The 22,664-nt window shown below is 40.3% G+C and overlaps 1 protein-coding gene across 7 annotated transcripts in view; it reads left to right on the top strand.

Annotated features, from left to right (window-relative positions):
• Positions 1 to 22,664, top strand: part of LOC144720233 (nucleobindin-2-like) — a 108,035-nt gene that overhangs the window by 17,141 nt on the left and 68,230 nt on the right. For all 7 annotated transcript variants that reach the window (XM_078596785.1, XM_078596784.1, XM_078596786.1 and 4 more), the window contains exons 4-6: positions 6,246 to 6,378; positions 10,902 to 11,005; positions 14,770 to 14,955. In XM_078596785.1, coding sequence (XP_078452911.1) covers positions 6,246 to 6,378; positions 10,902 to 11,005; positions 14,770 to 14,955 — 423 coding nt within the window. The remainder of the gene's footprint in view (positions 1 to 6,245; positions 6,379 to 10,901; positions 11,006 to 14,769; positions 14,956 to 22,664) is intronic.

The following is a 22,664-nucleotide window of genomic DNA, read 5'->3' as shown; positions in this document are numbered from 1 at the left end:
TATGGTAAAGATGACCCTTTTCTCTGTTTTAAAACACATGCGCTTATCTGGTTTATCATGCATTTTAAACCTAAAGTGAGAATAGTGAACTTAATTGTCACAAATCTCCAAATACGATTCAGTACACGAATCCTCACCAACACAGTGTTATTTAGTTTTATATGGTTTAAGCTTCAGTGAACTTAACACACTGTTAATTAAAAATAATGACAGGTATTTTCCACAGTCTCTGAGATGAAGGGTGACATTTCAGCCACCTGGCATTCTTTATTCTCTAAGGAATGGCTAAAGGTGATAAGAACTTCATAGAAATCCCTTTCGTTACCCTTTACACGTGAGAGACACACCTCTTTAGAGATATATCTGAAAAAGGCCAATCGGCCAGTATACCGAGATCTTTCTTTGCTCCCGATTGCAGTAAAAAAGGGTTCTTGTTTTTGGAAATGAACCTCTTAATTATCTCAAGCTCTCATGTGTAACCTCCACAAACCACACATAATAACTACATTGTCTAAATGTATGCTTGCATTTCTCAAAAGTTAAAATCTTTGCCTGAATCTTGTGTCTTATGAACTCCTGGGTTTTGCTTTTGGACCGCATGTGAGAGAAGGCTTTGTATATCCGATGCGTAATCTCGGAGGGCTGCTGGCCCTGTCACGTTTGTTTTCATCACTAATCTTATTTTCAGCTCATCCGCCTCTTTCATGTCAAATTCCTAATCGCCACTTTTGTTTCAGAAGCTCCAGTCCTAATTTGCAGATCACTCAGCTCATTCACAACAATTGATGCCCTTCCACATATTACTAAAGATTATTCCTGCCGTATTTATTCAGTTTTCTTTTGGTTGTAAGAGCTGTGGTGGTTTGTATTCACTTTAAAGAGGTGCTCTCCCCAGTAACACAACTGACCTGTCCCTCTTGCCATTGTCTCACCTGAAATTACAAAAATTGCATTTGATGCATTCTGTTTTTTTTGGTATGTTACCTCGGCATATTTGTCTTCGGGTTGTGTCATATTGATATACTGAACGTTTATTCCATGATAGGCACCATTCGAGTGGAACTAGGAGAAGCACAAATATAACCGTGACAAAATAATACAAGTTCGTTTATATTTTGGAGCAGTAGTTGAAAAGGTTTGAGAATAGTCTTTTGAAATGAATTATGCATTCTTCATACTGTTACAAACAACGTTTTGCTGGCTGATTGCCTGGTTGACCTCACGCCAGCCAGCTCACGTTCTGGCTAGAGGTCATACGCCGCCCAGCGTAAAGACGGTGGGGGTGGGGGGGTGTGGGGGAATATGCGGGTAGGGGGCACCCTGGGGGTTGTCACATGTGAGAGCGGGGCACCCTGGGATGGGGAGGTAGGGACATCGTGGAGGGAGGGAGGGATGGGTGGACGGACAGTTGCGTCCCAAGGACGTGCGGATTGCTGGTACTGGTCCACACATGTGCCGGTACATACTAGCATTGTCATCTCTAACATCAGCACACTCGTTGTCTTGTCTTTACATTTAAGATGGCACTTTAATGACTCATAAAGGTAGGTTATTACTTTGTGAGTTTATTATGTAGATTGTTCAGTATAGGTACCTTAATTAAGATGCATTGAAGATATTCGTTTTATTGTACTTCAGCTGTAGTTTCTTAGACTGATTAACCTCAAATTAAATATAATTATTATAATTATATTCCCCTTTGCACCTTTTGACCTAACATATAGCAACACACGTTATTTGTACTCGATGGTGGCCAACCTTGGCCTTGGACCATTGCCACCGTATCAGTTGTCGTGCATAATAGGTGCTCGCTAACAGTGTTTATCTCAACAAACGTATTAAACAATTAGAGGCAACTATACCATTGTCATTCTAGCGCATGCGTCTGTTGAATTATATTGGAGCAGAGTAGGTAGAGGAAAGTTACCAAAGTTATTAATGTCATGCTGCCAAAATTCAGTTTTAGGTTTCAGAGCAGTGTTGCCTTTGCAGGTTATTGTACATTTATAAAATACATTTTTTTACGTTTGCCCTTCTGAAAAAGGCGTAATTAATTCAACGTAATCCAAAGTGGGCATTTCAACACATTGCCGCTGAGTAACAACTTATTTTTAACCTAATTACTTCAGTGCCTAAAGAGAGATGAATAGTATTGGAATACTAAACCTGGTTTGATTGTTTAACATTTAGGTCCTTAAATGACCGCTGCCTTCTTCAAACAAACCATGCCCTAGCATGTCCCCCCACCCCCTGCCTTTGTGTTAATGCTCGGTTACCCAAAGTTCATTGTCATCTTCGGCCAGAGAGGCATGACTAATGTCTCGCGACAATCTGCTGGCATGCCTAAGGGGGGGGTATTAAAGAGCCTGAAACCAACGATGCCTATGCACAGCATTGGTGGCAGTAGGAGAGTGCATCCAGACAGGCCCTGCGCGGCTGACATCACACGGGACCTGCTCATTTGTAAGCGCTCCGCAGGGGCATCTAATTCCTTGCCCGGCTCCCAGAGCCAAATGAATGGATTTGGATGATGTGATGGTATGATCGACTTGCTGGCAGCCAAGAATGGAATTCCAGGTTTCATTAGGTTAGAGGATTAGCCGTGACCTTGGGGAAAGGTAATGTGAGAATGCCTCGAGGAGCTTGCAGATACAAACATTTTAGACAGATTTTTTTTTACTTCTCTATTTGAACGCTGAAAAAAATGTTAAGAGGAGGACGTTGGTATATTAAGAAGAAAAAAAACACTGTTAGCTGTGAAAGCTGCATGTGTATATAACAACTTGGAAATGAATAAAAGAGCGACACATACATAGGAGAACAAGCAACATTGTAACATGAAGGCAGGACACTAAGCTTGACAGGACAAACATTGATGGGCAAAACAAGTGGTGAGAAAGTCAACTGAGTGAGACGACAAATGATCAAAGGGGGGAGGTGAAGCACTTAACTCGGGCCACGTTTGAAAGTGAGAGGGATTGCCGCTGAACCGCCTTGGAGACTTTCGCACAGGAAGATCTCCTTTTAGGGTTGAAATGAGAATTGATGATTTTGATGATGATTGTTTCGTGAGGGAGGAAGAGGGGCAGAGCAATTAAAATGAATGGTTCGAGTTTATTAACCCTTTTCCGTACCGAGACGTCTGCAAGTTGCAGGGTGGGTCCTGTTGACCGCCGAATCTCGGATCGCACAAGCGGTTCACCGTTAATTTTATTTAGAGAGGCGTAGGACCGTTGTTTTTAAAGATATTCTAATCACTGCAGAGAACTGTAGCGACACGACCGCACTCTATGATAGCTGGCGCCAAACTGTGCCACACGCCCTCCCGCATGGCCTTGTGGGAGCCTCGGTAACGTCTTCCGACTTGAAGACGTACCGATAAAGTTATTTTGGTTCGATTCAGTTATAATGATGTACATGTATGTCATCGGAAGGGGAACGGATTCAAAGGAGGGCCAAATGGAGAAATGCAGTTTTTGTTTTGGTGGCAGTTGTAATGGCATACGATGATGCTGACACAAAAACAACGTCTGTACGTTCTTGGTGGCAGTTGTGATGGCATACGATGATGCTGATACAAAAACAACGTCTGTACGTTCTTGGTGGCAGTTGTGATGGCATACGATGATGCTGATACAAAAACAACGTCTGTACGTTCTTGGTGGCAGTTGTGATGGCATACGATGATGCTGACACAAAAACAACGTCGGTACGTTCTTGATCCGACAGCAGCTCCTCAGCCTTGCGTAAACGTGCCCCATTATTTCTGGGCAACCTGTCATATTGAACTTGATTGACTTTTCAAAGACGTTGGGTTGTGGCTCAATTGACGTAACCATTGATTGACTGCAGGTGCTTGCACAATTTGCGCGCAATGGAGTTGTTTAAAATATCATTATTTTGCTTTGGTTAAGTCAGCATACTCTTTTGTCGAAAATATTTGCTGTGACGTTAGTACAGCACACTTCCTTTTCAATTTGGATTAATTGTTCCAAACTTGACAATATTGCTAATGTTGACACTTTTTCAACAATTGAAATTAAGATTTCATCTTTAGTTGTGTTTGAATGGGGAATAATGCCGATCCATGTTTTATATGTTAAGCTTTGTGAGCAATAGCGAATATTTTTTTCATGTATTATCTTTAAATTCTTGCATGCTCATATTTAATTGTATTGACTTGTTTTATATTAAAATGTTATCTTTGAAATATGTTTTAAATGGTTTAGTGTTAATACCATACGAGAAGACATGAACAAGTTTGCTATTGAATGATGTTTAAATAGAAAGGCAGTTTAGTTATCGCGTTCGTGTTTCTTCAATTCTTGTCAGAATGTGCTCAGAAATTCGCTTCCAAAATGTTTACAACATGCACATGGTGTAGAGTTTCACACTCCTGTAGCCACAATATACTCTTTGTCTCCTGGAAACAACCTCAAACCATGATCATCGCCTCCTGCATATGTTTTATTTTTTCAATTAGGATATTTAAAACTCTCGTTTCACCCCAGACCTTCCTCCCCTTCCTCACCCTGACACCATGGGGTAATGAGCACAATACAGGAACTGTCTATGATTGCGTGCCGCTGTAACAAAGCGCGATTTCATAGCCTGCGCCCAGCCTTTCATGGGGGCACGGCAGGTGGCAAGTGACAGCGCTCTCGTTTGATGGGTTCCCAGTTGGATGCCTGCAGGAGATTTGCCAGGATGCTGTTTCCTTTAAGGGCAATCCCCATAGTTGGCACGCTTGAATTAAAATTGACAGCCTCCATTCCACAAAAAAGTTTTTTCACGTTTAATTTTGTTTTGCATTTTTGTTCCCATGTTTTTTTTTCTCTCTTTTATTTTTTATATATAATATAAAGGCAGACACGTTTTAGACCTAAAATAATCTAAAGGTTCCAGAAAATCTGTAATTTATAGTAAAATGCATTGAATCCTGTTCTTGCAAATTAGTCAACAAAGCTTGGGTTATTTCACCATTACTAAGTCTATAAACATATGTGTGTACATGGTCTTAGTAAGCTATCTGGTGCATTTAATGATTGAACAGAACGTCTAAAGTGAACTCAAATGTTGTACATTGCACTTATTGCACTTATAGATTATTTTTATAAGGTTTTCCGAAGGTTTGTCTGTGCATGTACGTGTGTGTGAGTACCTCGTGCAAAGTATAAACATTCCCACAGGGAGACAAAGGCAGCCAGGTGTGGTGCTGGCCACCCAGCTCCTCGTGTGCCGTGCTGGCTTTCACAGGTGCTCGCTAACTGCACTTGCCCAAACAGTCTGATAAAGACTACATGGAGGATCTTTGTCTTTTGAGGGAGTGTGTGCAGGGTGGATGAAAATCAGTGGTTAAACAATAATGAATACACTGTTCCACACTTGTGATGACCGAGTAACTATGGTTCAATTCCTGACTAGGGATAACATATCATAGCAATCTCAACTTACCCTATAATTAATTGGTAGCTCATGTTGTGTGTAACCATCATTAAGACAAATATAGTCTAGGTATTCACTACACCACCCTTGTTTGTGGCATACTGGCCAAAACTCGTGCTTGATAGCAGCACTTGTACCAACATTCCATGTTACTAACTGTGGGATATTTGCCTTTGTTCTGTTTATTTGTGGTTGTTAATGCATTCGGATACATGTGTTTTTCTTAACAGGAGTGCAGTTCTTCGCTTACTCTACTAGGAACTCGGTGACCTGGGATTGATTACTGGCCACACACATCACGATAAAATTTTATCTAAACCTCGATAAACTCATCCTTAAATGAATATTATGCACTGTGCCAGTCTTAAAAGGCGCTCGCTAGCAGTACTTATCCCTACACGATATAAGACGATGTCATCTCTTTCCTACTCTACAACCACGCCAGGGCCAAGCTAGCTCAGGAGGTGCCAGGTTTTTCTACGACACAAACCAAACCATCCCACTCATATCACACAAAATTAATGCTTTGAGGCGTATGTAGATGAGGTGGTGATGCTGTGTCCTCATAGTGTACTTACTTAGGTCACATATAATTAGTCATTTGCCCTGGCCTTACTTGGCCCCAAGATAGATTCAGACGTCTTGTGAGGCCAGCGTGTCACGGTTGGTTTTTGGCTAGGCACGGCAAATAACCAGTGGAAAACCACCCTTACCGTGAATTTACCCACACTGGCTCGGCTTAGATGTGTCAGAGGAAAAAGGGGGTATATCTTCATATTGGCTGTGTGTGTGGTGAGCAGAACGGACGCCTGAGCAAGGAGCTGGACTTTGTCAGCCACAACGTGCGCTCCAAGCTTGATGAGCTCAAGAGGCAGGAGGTGGCTCGTCTGCGCATGCTCATCAAGGCCAAGATGGATGCGGCACAGGGCAAAGGTGTGCTTTATTGTCATTATTGTTGATGCGACCATGTCCATCCAGTGCTCTCTGAGCCGCATTGGCTTCCGGTTGACGAACGAATACACTCTAAGGTCGCACTGGGCACACACAAAATGCTTTCCACAAATGAACTACAATACCTTGCTGATTTCGTCAGGGAGCATAAACCATCACGCGAACTCCACTCATCCTCACGGCGGCTTGTGGCTAGCCATCGAACAAAGATGGTCACTGTATCATGCACTTTCAGATGTGCTTCTGCGGTCATCTGGAACATTCTTCCTTCCGATATTAGGAAACCACTGGAGCTATGCACTTTTAAATCTAGATTGAAAATTTATTTCTTGAGAACTGCTTTTTGTGTTTAGTTTATTGTCCTTCCCCCGCACATCCAATTAGCACAGTTGGCTCCGTACGGTGCCAAAGAAGTTCAACATACATGGATTGTTCATTATAACGTTCGTTTCATATTGCACCTTGTAATGAGGGTATAGTTCTAGATTTGAAGCTTTCGTGACTAAGAATATGAGGGTATAGGTTTAGCATAGTAGCATTAGCCTTGCATTACAGGAGACAATGCCGTCAAATCAGAATGAATACTTGCCCTCGTGGTCTGATATCCAAAATGAAGCATGTTTGAATTCCGAGCAAGGTTAGTGTCACTGTTTGTTGAAGGGCTTTCACTCCAAGGAGCTCAAGGGAGCCCCTTTGGCCTACTCTTCCCCGATGGCCTGGTTTCTTGGAAGATGTGGAAGTACCCATGTTTACCCCCACCCCATGCAACCTGCTCATCGCCTAACTGTCCAACTAGTTCTCATAAACATTCCCTTTTGTGGTGTACACAAATTGAAAAGCAAGTGTGTGAGTCTTAGCTACATTGACAACCACACTACCATTGTCTCTACATATAGCTCGCATGCCACAATGTAAATTAGATGCTTCATAGAAAATCAAGCACTTTATTCTCATGGCAAAAGGTTGAGCACTCACTTGGAATAGGAATTCACAAACGGTAGAGCGCTCTCGTTAACACAGTGTTGCCTTGGAATGCATGATGTGAGATTGTTCAGTGCGTCAGTGCATCACCCATTTCTGCGATGTATAGATATCGGGTGAGTGAACGCCTACACTATCGGACAGCAGTATAGGATGGCCATGCAGTGGCTATTAAGTCAGACTAGTTATCTCAAGTCTCTAAAAATTAAAGTTGTGCTGACCGAGAATTTATCAGAAGAACAAGAGGCAACGTCTACGATCCGCACCCATGACTCATCCCCTTGCATGTAATTGATGCATAACTTACATCATGTGTTTATTTCATCAAGCCCGTCAAATTCAGGTTTTGGTATGAGTACAATAAAGCCTTGTTATCTCAATCAACAAGGTCGTCGAGACGGGCTGTTCGGTCACTTGTTTTGCTTATTTATAAAAAGGCACTTTTCTACGAAGCAAAGGGTGGGTGTGATCTCTGGAGGTTACTGATATTCTAAATTAAGTTATTTTGGAAATGTAAGGCAATGAGTATTCTTCATCCTTAGCCACTGTTGTCATTGGCCGCACATTTGTTAGGGATATCCATCACAGCCTGTTCCCGGCCACAGTGACTTGTTTGCCTTGGGGGAGGTGTTGGTCCTTGCTTGCTTTGCTTTTAAGCAATGGTGCATGTGTGGCTTTTGAAGCCAGGTCATGCATGTCATGAATGCCATGCGGTAATATCATAAAAGGGTTGTACTTCGAATAATTTGAGAGTTATATTTCTTATGATTTATTTTCCGAAAAATAAGCAAGGACCTGCTTTTAGCAGACAACGACTTATCATGCAATATTGCAATTCCTCATCTAATATAAAAAGACAATTTCAAGGTATTTTCCCCCCCAACATTTTGTATTTGCAACAGAGGAATGGAAAAGAAAGGATGTGTTTCTTGCACAGACATAATTGTATGCTTTCATGAACCACTGCAGTTGATTCAGCACATTTATTTTTTATAGAATTCCCATGTATACATATAGTTAATTTGATTTGATTTTAGCTTAGATTTTTCCAGACTAGATGGGCACATATACATTAATCATATGCCTTGGCCGTTTTTTATGAACAGTAGATAACCAAGTGTCATCCAGGCTCAGCCCTGCTTCGTATCTGAAATCTATTGCATTCTGGGTGATTTGGTCATAGTCTTCAAAATTAATGTTGTCAGCTGCTGTGGGCCTGCATTGTCCACAGTGGGAATTGCAGCACAATGCATTGTTGTACTGTACTTTGCGCCAACATATGCGTCCCCTGTCTTCAACTCACAGTGACCAGAATGGTCATGTATGGTAAAATACTCCCATGACTCTCATGTCGTGGGGAGGCCATCATCCAGCAGAGGATTTATGAATGGGATGGACATATAAATGCCTGCACATAGTGCCAATAATGTAAACTAGTGATGTATTAGGTAAATATATAAAGGTAATAGTTCAGTTTGAGCTAAATCTCATGGGAAATCTCATGGGAGATTTCGCTTGCATTCTCAGCTGAGAGTGGTAGAGATACCCACACTTTTAACCAACCAAACGTTAGCTGCCTCTCAACTTACTACAATATGCATAATTCAGGTTAACCCAAAAACGTTGATTATGAATGCATAATTCACACATGGGGAAATACAATAGGCGGTGAGCTATGGTGTTAAACTTAATCCAGATCACGTTCACAGGCCAATCCTGACCATTTCTGTTTATAAACGGTGTACTACATTGATGTTACATTTTAATTGTGATTTTTGAAGTGGTATGTCTGCCATATGTTAAAGCTTGGCTCTCTCATTTTATCTTCACTCTCCAAATACCACGTCTGAATATTCAGCCAAAGTAGCTGTGTAGAGTTTGAGCTCTTTCAGACATTGTGCATTATTGAGTAAACATCATAGAATCCCAGGTGATGCTTATGTGAACATTGGCTGAAGCATCGAGAGAGAATTTCATTAATTCAAATGCGGCTCTTTTGGTTCAGCAGTCACATGGGGTATTGGAAAAATTCATACAAAGAAAGTCACCACCTACAAAAATTCTGACGTGGCAACAAATAATACCCTTTTGGCTTCAAAAGTTAATTATATTTGGCTATTTTATGCAAGCACAAACATTTGATTGGTATAACTGCTCTGATGAAATTTTGTCGTAGAAATTTTTATTTGGGGAAACACAAGTTTATTTTTCTGGGTTCATTTACACGTTTACGCCTAAATTGAAGTAATGTTTTTTTTTTTATCGAAGGTAAATATTTTTCAGGTATTATGTTGCGAGTTAATCCTGCTTCTCTGAAATTTATAAATTGGTTTTTGAAATGCATATCCGCTTAAGTTTACTCAAGTGTGTGATGAAAAGCGTGTAATTTAAATCTTGAAATTGGCACTTGATCTCATTTGGTGAAAGTTGTTTACCAAAAGTGGATGCTAACATTTTTATACAAGGAAGGTAGGGAGGAATGTTTTTAATATAATACTAAAATGGGGTTATATATTTAGCCATGAGCAGCTGTCAACGTCTGGCCTTCTTCATGCCCTTTTTACAAAGCATCAATGAATTCAAGAAAAATAATAGAACCTTTGTAGATGCGGTTAATATTTATGTATGTTTCCTAAGGCCCCGTTCTAGAAACCTAATAAAGTAATCTCTATTCAGGACTCAATTTTCCCTCACTCAATTTTCCCTAAAATTAGACACAAATATTGCAAAACTTTAATTCTGTGCATGAGACTCATGAATTAAAACTGTCGGGAAAAACATCCACTTTATATTCGGGTCATTGTGGCTGCATAATTGGTGAGTATATGCTCTGACCATCCACTCCAGCAGACTTTCTAAATGGTGAACCTACTCGCCTTCATTTTTACATGACTGTATTCATGTTTAAGTTAACAGTATCAGATATATAAAAGTGCATTACTATTAAATTGGTTATTCAGGGTACGGTGGCGAGATGTTAACTCCCTCGCCTGGTATGCAGAAAGGAGGTTGTGTGTTCGATCCCGACTCTGACGCCTGTATATTTGGAGTGTGCGTGTTCTTCCCGTGGGTGCGTGGAGTTTTCTCCCGGTCTTCTGCTTTTTCCCACCACATTTAGAAACATGTGTTTAGAGTATTTATCTGCTATAAATTTCCACGTGATAAGCCACTTTGTTGAGCTATCATTTGTGACCAGGTCGCTTCTGAAATAAAGCTATATCGTTAAATGGGCCTTTCCTGGTAAAATATTTTTTTTTTGTAAATTCAAATGTTGGGGAGACTTGTTCATTCACAAACTTTGTCTCGCCAATAAGCTGGATTGATTGATTTCTTGAGGTGGGGTAAAGTGTACCGGTAAACCATGCTCTCTCAATCCCTCTGGAAATGGACAGCGGGGAGTCTAAATGCCCCTTGAAAAGTGGCAGGCGTTCTGCTGCAGTGGCAAGGGATTGTGGAGCTGACCTTACCCCTTTGATGCCATTGCTCTGACATTAACCCACCGCTGTGTTTCTTCCGCAACGTAGACCTGCGTATGGATCACCAGTCTTTGCTGAAGCAGTTTGAGCATCTGGACCACAACAACCCACACAGCTTCGAGCCTCAGGACCTGGAAAAGCTCATCAAGACCGTATGCCCCACACCACTGCATGCTATTTACTACTTCGTAGCACACATTCACTGTGGCATTCAACCTTTAACATGCCAACAGTCTGCAGCCAAGTCTAGATGTGTACTGGATTCTAGGCATGTAATGAATCTCTGCGCTGCTCAGGGATTCATTGGATTGTCACGATTTAGAATCGCTTTTGGATTCAAGAATTAATACTTTTTTATCACGGTTCAATCTTATAAAAAATTTTAAAAAAATTTATATTTGCACATCTTGGTTTTCCCCATTAGCATACATTTAGAGATAGAATATGATTTATGAATATCGTACAGAATAAATTCTCACATACGCAAATCAATGCACATATTGTGCATATAAGAATCGATGTTAAATAATGAATAAAATCATTGTTACATGCTAACTGGATACCAGTGCTGTCACATGAAATGGGCTCATAGCTCCTTATTCAGCGAGTGTTGCATTGCATGTGTCGATGAGATCTGTATTGGACTCTACTGACTGTGTCACACAGCCCCTAGTTTAAACTTACAAAAGAGAGATTAATGATTCCTGGCTTTCAGGCGATGTCTGAGCAATGAATGCAACTCTCTATCTTACTTTAACTGCACATTGTGTATGCATTAAATTGTACTTCATTGCCAATTAGAGAAATGATGATTCTCCCATTATTACTTAGCTGTATTTTCCAGAGAATGAGACGTCTTGTAACAAGCCGGTGTAAGTTGGTCTGGAAAAAAATAACACACTTTAAAAAATGAAAGGTCACAAAAGCAAATACAAAAAATGAACACACTTAAAAAAATGAAAGGTCACAAAAGCAAATACCAAAAAATTGGCTGCACATTGCACACCATGATTCCTCTACTTTAATGTAAGAATTTGGGTAGTGATTCATCATTCTGTCAGAGTCATGGCGGCTTATTTGGAAACTCAGAGGGCAGGGAGATGTGCGATGGGTACAAGAGTGGTCATGTCTTTTTGGCAGCGTAACGTTAAGGAAAGCCTCGAAAGCCATCAATACATCGAGTTTTCTGTCCGACTGAGGTTGGTGGACATCTAAGTTGGTACCTACTGAGGCTTTGAGGCCCCCTCAGACCTCCACGAATAGACACACAATCAGATAGTCCCATGCCATGTTGCTTTCCAATGATCCAGAAGATTGCATGTTCCTTTTACAATGCTATAATTTATGGAGTTATTTTTAAGTGCTCTCAGTCACTGAAAGATTCCCATGATTTTTTTAAACATAAATATAGCTTTAATATGGGGATTTTTTTTAAAGTGCAATAATGCATCTGTACATAAACCTCTAAGAAATAGTTCTTAATAGTGTATTTGTCTGCTTGTCACTGGTGTTTGGCCAATGTTCATTTAGTCGGTTTGAAGTGGTTGAGAATGTTTTTTTTAATGCTTGAGCAGAAGTTATGCGTTGCTGGATCCTTTAAAATCGGGATAAATTTCCATTTCTTCGTGTGCTGAAAGAATTAGCTTTTCACCGCCAATCTGGCTTCATTTACTCGGTTCATTGCAACATGACCCATTTCAGTTGTTTGTTATGGTTGACGCCTTATTTCACGCCGCAGAGTTATTTAGTTTAAGTTCACAAAGACCGATGTTCTTTTGATGTACTTGAGCGATGTTTGTTTGTGAAGTGTACGTTTACTTTGATGATCTGGAATTATTTTCGATGGTGAATTATTTTGTTTTTAGCGTAAAATGCCTTATTATTTACAGTAATTTGAAGGAAAAATTACGCTTATTAATTGAGACTTTCAAAATCCTCTCATTTATGGCCTTTTAAATACCTTTTATACATTTCTTCTGAAAGTTTTTTAAATGAGGTTTTTAAGTCTTACGTCTTCAAACACAAGATACTTATCAAATACGTTGCAGCTCTGTGGAAAACAATATTATTTTATTATTTCTCCAAACAGTACATCTCCACAAAGGAGCTGTGTGTACCTCCCTCGTGGAGATGTATTGTTTGTTTTCTTTCAGCATTTTCGTTAAGCTAAGCATGAGTATCTGTCCAAAGGAGTTATTTAAAGGAACATCAGGCCATAACCTGCCCACACATACAATTTATTGAATGTTGTATATCCACACAGTACCAGACAGAACATCTCCTTCTGAAGGATAGCATGTGCTGTGGGTTTAACAATGATGTACCCATAGTACTTTTTCATTAAGGCAACACATATGGGTATTAAATGGGTAAGGACTGGAAAACTTTGGTTATTAAGGCTTACTGTGAGAACTTCATGCTATCCGATCACTCCTAATTGTACTACCTTGATGGAACTAAGTAAATAAGGATGACATCTGTCAACAGCTGCCTGGGTTTATCCATGAGGAGTTATGAATGGTTGTCTTTGGTAATGCAGGCTACACATGTGTGCTATTGTGCAGCTGTTGTAGCTTGTTAAAGCCTTTGATGACATCGAACGATGGTGCATATATCCCCCAGAATCCCTCGTATTGTGTTCACAGGAACTAAAATATAAATGAACAGAATGTGACTTCTAATCACAAAACTACTGCACCGTGATCAAATTATTATGATGATCTACAAAATTGTTACAGTATCTTCAATGACACCCATAAGTATGCATTCTTATGTCCCTTTACAATGTGCCACAAGTTTTAAGACATTGTTTGTTTAGGGTCTCAGGGAAGGAATGGTCTATAAATGCAGGAAACGTGTGCGTATTTAAATATTGACTCCTGAGTCAACCTGCCATTTTCCTAACTCTTTGACTTTGCTGTGTCCATCAGCAACTTTAAAGTTCACGTTCTTAATATATTTCCAGTCACACCCAGCGACTATTCTAACCTGTGGCAGTTTTATGTCTCCGTCTGTTTCCCCTCTTTGGCTTAAGCAGGGTCCACAGAGCCCTGGCATTGTCCAAAACTCTGAGGAAAATGTAGTTTTTTTTCCTCATTTGTCTGGTGATTGACGTCACTTAAGCAGGCTTGTGTATGTTTAAAGAAATTGATCCAAAAATAAGCCTCTTCACAGGTGCAGCTGCTATTCAACACAATGGAGCTCTAGTAATCATTGCAATCATATAATTTATAGCCTGGCGCGACTGCGATGTTCTTTTTGCATGGGAGAAGTGAGGTAAACACATACGCACAATGGATGGCGGCCGTAAAAAATATGGCTGTCGTGCATTTTCAGTGACAGCTTCAAGCGACGGAAAATCTTACCAAAGTGTGGTGCTCATAGATGGATGGGTGGCTTTTGGGGTCGGATCACTTTGAGCCGGTACTGCTGAAGCCCTGGGTGGATACCCAACGCTCATGTTTAAATTTGTACCAACTCTTGATTAAACCGAGTTGTCAAGTGTAGTGATTTGATGCTTTCAGCCTGGCCATAAATATCCGTACAGAAAAATATATCAAATTGCATACGGCTTTTGACATACTTTGGATAAATTTCAGTTCTGCGAATGAAAAAATATATCAGTTTGAATGTCACGCGATGGGAATTTCTCCATATCAGGTGGCGTGGCAAAGTGTATCCCAAACGTGAGGATTAAAAATGTCAGTTTTAGGGATCTCAAAATACCTTCTGTCAGTTCTGCTTCTACGGGTCATTCTCTGATGCACTGGATGATGCGATAGCTCTGAATAGATAATTTGGCTCATTAAAATAATGAATAAAAAACGGTGTTGATGAAAGCATTGTCTTAGCAAACAAGTAACTGTACATGTAATTCATACCTGCTCCCCAACGAACGACCCCTGACCCCTGCCAGGCAACGAAGGATTTGGAAAACTACGACGCGGCACGGCACGAGGAGTTCAAGCGCTACGAGATGCTCAAGGAGCATGAGCGCCGCGAGTTTCTGAAGACGCTGGATGAGGAGCGGCGGCAGGAGGAGGAGAAGCGCTTCCTTGACATGAAGCAGAAGCACAAGGACCACCCCAAGGTCAACCACCCGGTACGGCCTCCCTCTGTGCACCAATGTAAACAAAAACAAATACCTCTCTCTCCACATCCATCCATCTGTCTCTCCATTCATTTATTGTTCTATCCTTTCACCTATCCATCCTTTCAGCTGTTCATCCATGTGTCTGTGAAAAAAGAGCTTTGCAGCTCATGGGATTCTTCCAATATAAATAAATATGATTCTTATTCTGACATGTCCGAGACACGTTTACGTCCATTCACCTGTCTTCAACCACTTATTATTTATTTTAGAAGCCATCCTGTCCATCCTTCTATCCAGTAATCCAATAACACATCCATCATTTCAGTATGAATATACATTGTGACCCAGATTGTGAGGAATTACGTCTTTGGTTATTGAATGGAGTGATTTTTTTTTTTCTATAGTCATCTTGTAATTTTAGCTTTTAGAGCTTCAGACATTGCATTTTAACATTGGTACATTCCATATTGACAAAATTGTTACGTCATGAAGTATCAACAGCTCGGTCTAATCTATACATCTGTGAATCATACAAGCCCCTTATTCATCAATCAACTAGTCTGTCCTTCAATACAAATAATGCAAGACGTTTTGTTGGGCCGTATGGATCGTGAACAACAACTCTGCACAAAACATTACTTCATTTGTTTCCTACAGAACATATGATACTTAGAATGGGCTATATATATCACAGAACAATGCTAGCATCACACCACTTGTTACCACAAAGGCTTTACAAAGATCAAAGTAGATTACAAATGGAAGTTGCTGAACTATATTATTTATGAGACATTGTATACATCACACCAAAGTATTTGCATGAAGTTGCTCAGTTCATGGGGTTTCAGTAGGATTACCCATGTTACTGTTGGGTTTTTTTAAGCCTCCATTGAGGGTGTCACTGAGTTCAGACATGCCACCACACATTGCGCTCACTTCCACAATCGGCTTATTGTCACTAATCATGGGGTCCAGCATTCTTTGTTTTCCTTTAGCATCTGGCATGGTGCAACTCTTAATTATTAAAGTGAAACTTTCTGTCATTACTAACCTGCTGTGCCTTAGTAATCATCACATCGTGTGTGTCATGAAGTGTCTCACTCGAAGATTAAAGATCTTGGCTCCACATTCCTTTTACGAATACGAATTTTTGTAATTCCCTGTCCCTTGATATCAAATCATTTTCTAATTCAGTTTTTTTTAAAAGACATTCAAAACATGTTTATTGAAAGCAAAGCACATAGGCTCTATCAAAATAGACACTTGAATGATTGCAGGTGAATCCGTGTGCTTTGTCGTTGCGAGTCATTTGCCAATATGATGTGGACCCTGCTGTAACTTGGAGAGACAGAATGGAAATGTTTTGCACAGTATCTACAACTAGATGCTTTGCAATGTAATTGCTATATATGTGTGATTAGTTAATAAGTATAAACATGAAAAACACGTTTTTCATCACTGACATTAATTATTCGCAGTGTTTTACATTAGCAATGGGATGGTGCACATTTCATGTTGAATTTAGTCTATACTTTTTCACTGTTATCCTTAATTAAGCTTATCTGCGATGTACTCTGTCTCACGTTTAGAATTGCCTCGTTAAACACGAAACGGTAAATTATAAAATAACATTGACATTGGTGGTGGAGTTCTTCAACTTCCCTGTTGAGGTGTCAGCCTGCAAAAATGTCAAAGCATGCCACATCCGCTCAGTTTGACAAGTGCATATGGAGGGATGTCATGTGGAGGCAGACAATGTCCACTTGTATATGATAAAACTATGAACTATATTTTTTATTTTACCAAATAAGTCCCACTGAGCTATGAAGCTCTTTTTCAGAAGCGACCTGGCCATAAATGATAGCTCAACGAAGTCGTTTGTCACGTGGAAATTTGAAGCAGCCAACTGTTCTAAACGCATGATTCAAAATGTGGAGGGAAAAACTCGAGGACCCGTAAAAAAACACCCATGCAACCATAGGGAGAACATGCAAACACCAAATATACAGACGTCAGGATTGGGAATCGAAGCCACGAACACACAACCTCCTCTATACCACGCGAAAGAGTTCAGATCCATGTCGCACAAACAGCACTCGGAGTGTGGAAGAGGCTGAATGTTGATCAACCAGCCACTCTGGTAACATTATTATAAAGAGAACAAAACACAGTGGTTCTCATTCAGTGTGCAAATTGTCACGCAACGGAGCACTCAACCATCGTAACCTCGGGGATATTTTAAAGCTAGGTAATTGCCTAGAAAATATCCAGTATTATGTGTTGTTAACCAGATATTTTTAGCAAGTTCTCAGAAGATTGCATTGCTGTTGCTGGCCCGTACTCCATGTTAACCTCTTTTTTTCTCCCTTTCTGAAACGCACTTTTGTGTTCGCTTCCCTGATAATAGGAAAATGCTCGTGCCTTGAGGTCATGCCTAATTGTTAGATTTTTTTTTCCCCCCACTCAACTTACTGCAATAATGGAACCAAAATGTTGTACTTACAGGTGTGAATACATTCGATGTTAAAGTATTGCTTATGTTTTTTGACACCATGAATATGTCAAGACTAAAATGGACCACGCCGTGTGTTTTCTCTGTGTTACTATCATAACCACTCGGCTACATGTACAAATTGGCCAATTTTCACATCAAAACACAAGTTGGATCACTGGATATATCTGGGGTTGAGTGTCCTGCGCCTACGTGCTGCATTTGATAGAAAATGCAACGTGAAGCAGTCGGAGTGATTTATGGTTCCGGCACTTGCCGATTCACTCCAGTAACACGCTAACCAGTGGACAGGCGCCTCCTCATTGCTTTTCTATCGCTGCTACCATGATTATTTTTCCCATGAACTTTGCTTGTTGATTTCTTACCAGACTGACTGTTGTGTTGCACCTCATTCATACTGTGCTCAATCGCCTACACTGCAGGTCACGACACTTCTCTTTTTGCTTCTTTGCTCTCGCTGCTTGACTTTGGAATTCCTTGCCCATCATGTTTCCCCAAGTTCTTACAACCTTGCTCAAAGAAATGTATTAACTCTCATCTATTAAAGCTTTAGACGTGCTGTTTGTTGTTGACTACTTGGCATTGTTGGCCTTTGGGGCCTCTGCTCCGCAATCGTGATTAAAAAATAACATGCACTTTCAGGCAGTGACTTGCTTACACTGTGGAACAAAAATTGTTTTTGTTCCTGGGTAGTAAGTGTTATTTTCGAATTTCTTATGCCTCAAAAGTACAGAAAATGCCTATTATTCCCCACAAACTTTGCTTTTGTGACCAGGATAGTGATACTTTTAAATGTACCTATTTTCATTGAGAAAACAGGCGAATTTGTGTCTTTTCGTTCACAAAGTCAGAAAAGAACAACATTTGAATCAAAATTAACATGTATTTATACTAAAGTAATACAAAAATAACTACAAACGATTTAGTTCGAAGTGTACATTCAAACATTGTTACCTTTTCGAGGATTAAATTTCAGTACCAACAATAGTGTATTAATATTAGCGAAGGCATATTAAGGTTGGTAGGGAGGATGATCAAATGCTATTAGTGGCTTCGTTAACTAAATTACATCGGATGCCATTTGTTACTTAAAATGCCATTCGTGGGTACGTGAGGGCAAGCGCGTGTCAGGTCTTCGTTGGGCTTGAGGGCTCTTTCCAGGAGGATGGCAGGAGCCCTCCTGTCGCCAACCCTCCCTTCTGTACGACACCCTGCTTAAGTGCACATTCTGTCACGTTCCGGCTGGCTACTGTTTACAGAACAGCTCCAGCAAAAACCTGTGTGCTCTCACTTGAACTCATTACAAGAGCTGGCGACAAAAATATGAAATACTTTACCGTATTCCCAGTAGATGTGTTGTCCGTGGTGACATTACGTACGTTTCGTACAGCATATGCATAGTGTGTACGTAATTGGAGTGGTCAAACATTCTCGGAATTTAATTCCTCAATTAAGATGAGACTTAAAAACAATTTAAAAAGTTAATATAGAATATACACCCTCATGAAACAAAGGAATTTTGGCTAGCCATCGGACAAAGACGGCCCCTGCATCACACGCGCGTTCAAGTGCGCTTTTGCGGCCATCTGGAACGCTCTTCCTTCCGATGTTAAGAAGCCACTGGAGCTATGCACTTTGAAATCTAGTTTTAAAACTAATTTCTTTAGAACTCCATTATGCGTTTAGTTTGTTGTCTACGTACGGTACGAAAGAAGTTCAACATACGTACATACAGAGGAATAATATCCTCACGGGAAATATGCTATTGGCAAGCAGCTGCTAAGGTTTGTGTGCCCCCTGTGTCTTTCCATGCAAGTGTTCACCTGGTGTTCAAGGCTGAGTTTATGTATGTGTGAACCAATAGCGATGTGACTGATAGAATAGGTATATATGGAGGGACAAGTTTGTGAGTATTTGGACTTAAAACTTTCGTGACTGCAGGAATTCATATTCTTTGGGTCTTCCTGATGACGACCGCTTGTGTTGCGATCGAAAGGTCGTAGTTTTTTGTTATTTTGGGATTTTCTTTGTACCTATTTACGTGACTTTACCAAAAGACCCAAGGAATATGTGAGTATTGTCTGCTTAACAGTATTTATTCAGGTCCAGGTACCACTTGCCACTGTTGACGTGCATAGAGAGGAATTGAATCTGGATCATTGGGATCACAGTGCAGTGTGCAATTGACTATGGCACTGCTACTCATTCTTTCTCTTCTCTCACACAGTCTCCCTCCACACAACCCACGCACGCGAACATTATCATACATTCGCACACACGATTGATTAAACAAGTAATTAATACTGAGTACTCGGCTCAAATTCTATACCGACATGTTCTATGTACAGATACTGAGCAGTGGTAGTATATTTTCTGTACTTTAGTGCCCAATTTAAAACCTGCCACGGAGCTCTTTTATGCTTTCACGCCATGATAACACACACGGTGAGCTGTGCGTTCCTGTACACGTGGCGTGTAAATTGACACTGTACAATATTAAGCCAGCGATGAAATTACAGTTTCTGCTGCCAGTTTCCAGACACCCGGTGGTGAAATGCACGCAGCGCCTGCCAGGCTGCCACAAAACACAATCTGTTTCTGTAATTTCTAATCAAAGGCTCGTAGGAAGTTCGGTCTGATTTTGCAGCATTTTATTTGAGGTGTTGACGCAATGTTGCTTAAAATAACGTTCGGTTCAAACAAGTTTAGGGAAAGGAAGAGCTTGTTCGATTTGTGTTTTTGATAATCGCTTTTGATAATGTGTGGCTTGTTCCAATAGACATGGCCTGAGCTTATATGCAAAATGTATATTTTTCAACTTTACACAAATTACTGTGTTACAAGTGACGTCATAGTCAAAGGATACTCATAGCCTTGCTCAATTTATGAAAGCATATAAATAAATAAACTAAAAAATGCTTACAAATGCCACTTCATCAAAAATCAACAACATTCAGGCAGCCCTGTTGCTGGGCAGTCGTCTCCCCTATGTTGGTGTGCCACGTCCATTTTGTCGGGGAGACCAGAATGTTATTCAAGAAAATAATGTATAATATTACAATTTTCTAATACAAGTTAATCTGGCTCTAAGGTACACATAGGACCCACCGATATAAGCAATGGAAGTGAAGCATTTAGATTTTAGGCATGTCTGTTTTGCAGCGCCAACAATTTTTTTTTTACTAATATGCCTCAGTTCATATCATCACCCCACCCCAGATGTATCCCCCACAATATTGCCATGCTAGAATAATTCTCGCTTCTGTACCTTGAGATGATGTCATCATTCCATCCCCCCATGGTGGTCGTACGCTCGTTAGACTGCCATGGCGTCACCAGTTGCAGCCATTGGCCATCATCACTTCTAGATCCATGTCCTGGCTCATCCCACCACTTTCCTTAACAGTCAATGTTGTCTTCTTGGTTCTTTCGGTAAAGTCACCACGTAGAAGGGAAGTAATAAAATAATAAAAATAAAACATAATAAAATTATTCTCACGACGTTTCGGCCACAACGCAAGCAGCCGTCCTCAGGTGAAAACCAGGTCCGTCGAGGCGACGGACCTGAGGACGGCTGCTTGCGTTGTGGCCGAAACGTCGTGAGAATAATTTTATTATGTTTTATTTTTATTATTTTATTACTTCCCTTCTACGTGGTGACTTTACCGAAAGAACCAAGAAGATGAATCCCTGCAGTCACGAAAGCTTTAAATCGAAAGTCAATGTTGTGTCTAGAGCTGAGTAGTGCTACAAACCACTTGATTTTTGAAAAAACAAAGTTAGCTTGACTTGTATTTCCATTTGAATAAGCATGAGCTGACATACAGTTGAATAATGTATTATTTGTCCGATCAACTTCGACATGTGATCATCTGCACCATTAGGATCACATCGTAAACAATGTTTATTGTCCCCTTCAAAAGGTATGCATGGCACATCGTGTGATTATTATTCTCTGGCAACCATTTAATTGCAGAGATTTAATCTGGAACCTATCAAATAGGAGTGCTTTACTTTAATGAGTATTGAGGCCAAAAGCCCCCCAATGATTGTCATTTTAATGTAGCCTGAACAGTTAAATTGGCCATTAAAATATACACACCACACATACCGTTCAATGTGTCGAGATTACCATAACCATCACATTGATAATAGGGATTTACCGAACATAAAAAAGAACCAGAACACCCTTGGTATTTATTTCACTTGGAGCCAGTGTTTAAGACCAAGCCATTCACTCTGCCATTGGAAAGAAAATACTTTTTACTCTTTCATTTTAAAGATTACAGACCTATTTTATCCTGTACAGAATGCGGCCTGAATTGCTCTTAAGTAGCATGGTTTAAAATACCATAGGGGAACATTTATTACTGCATTCTTTCAACGGGCACAGAGTGGTTTGCACTCCACATTATGCAGCTGGACTTGTAACACTGCCAGTGTGTTTAATTCTGGAAGGAGAGCTGTGCCTATGGTAACTGTCTACACAAATGGTCTTGATGCATAGCATTGTGGGTGGAACTCATTTTACATTTCAGGCCAAAGCTATCACCGCTGGGTAAAAGATGGCTTGGACAGCCTTGGTCATTGACAGTGAGCCACTTTGCCCAGGCATGGCATGTCTATTTTCTTCATTTTCCAAAATTAAACCTCATGGATGTTCAGGCCATACAACTTGTTTTTATGCCAATTTACAAATGGCCAACTAAAACACCTAGGACATTAATCATCATGACATCTCAAAAAAATTGACTGTCATAAGTTAATTGTTTGCAATATTGCGACAGTTTTTCACCTGTTTCTAAAGAAAGAAGTTTAATTGCATTAACATTTTTTGTCCGGATGGTACAAGGTCCATCATCATACAAATAAAGCAACACGCAGAGTGCAATAAATCTGCCACGTGAAAAAACATTGTGCTGTTTATACTGTCATGAAATATAAATAGCTGTGGTTGCAGCCTTCAACATGAGAATGCATTGGTCGATCATGCATGCTGGGTCAGGTTCCTATCTGCTGCTGAATGAATGGGGACTTGCCGTGAACATACCCTTACATCAGTACTGCAGCTTGACTTGTCAAAACCTTCCCTTCAACACCACCCCACCTTAAAGTTTTCGACATTGTGTGTTTTTTATTAGAAGTGCCAAAACTTAACTTTCACACCCATCACATTGTACACAAGAATCTTAGAAAACGTTCATTG

The sequence above is a fragment of the Lampetra planeri genome, chromosome 8, assembly GCF_965212315.1.
Source record: "Lampetra planeri chromosome 8, kcLamPlan1.2.h2, whole genome shotgun sequence".
NCBI classification, from domain to species: domain Eukaryota; kingdom Metazoa; phylum Chordata; class Hyperoartia; order Petromyzontiformes; family Petromyzontidae; genus Lampetra; species Lampetra planeri.
Note: the sequence above shows the minus strand (reverse complement) of the source record. Positions and strands in the feature narration are given on the sequence as shown.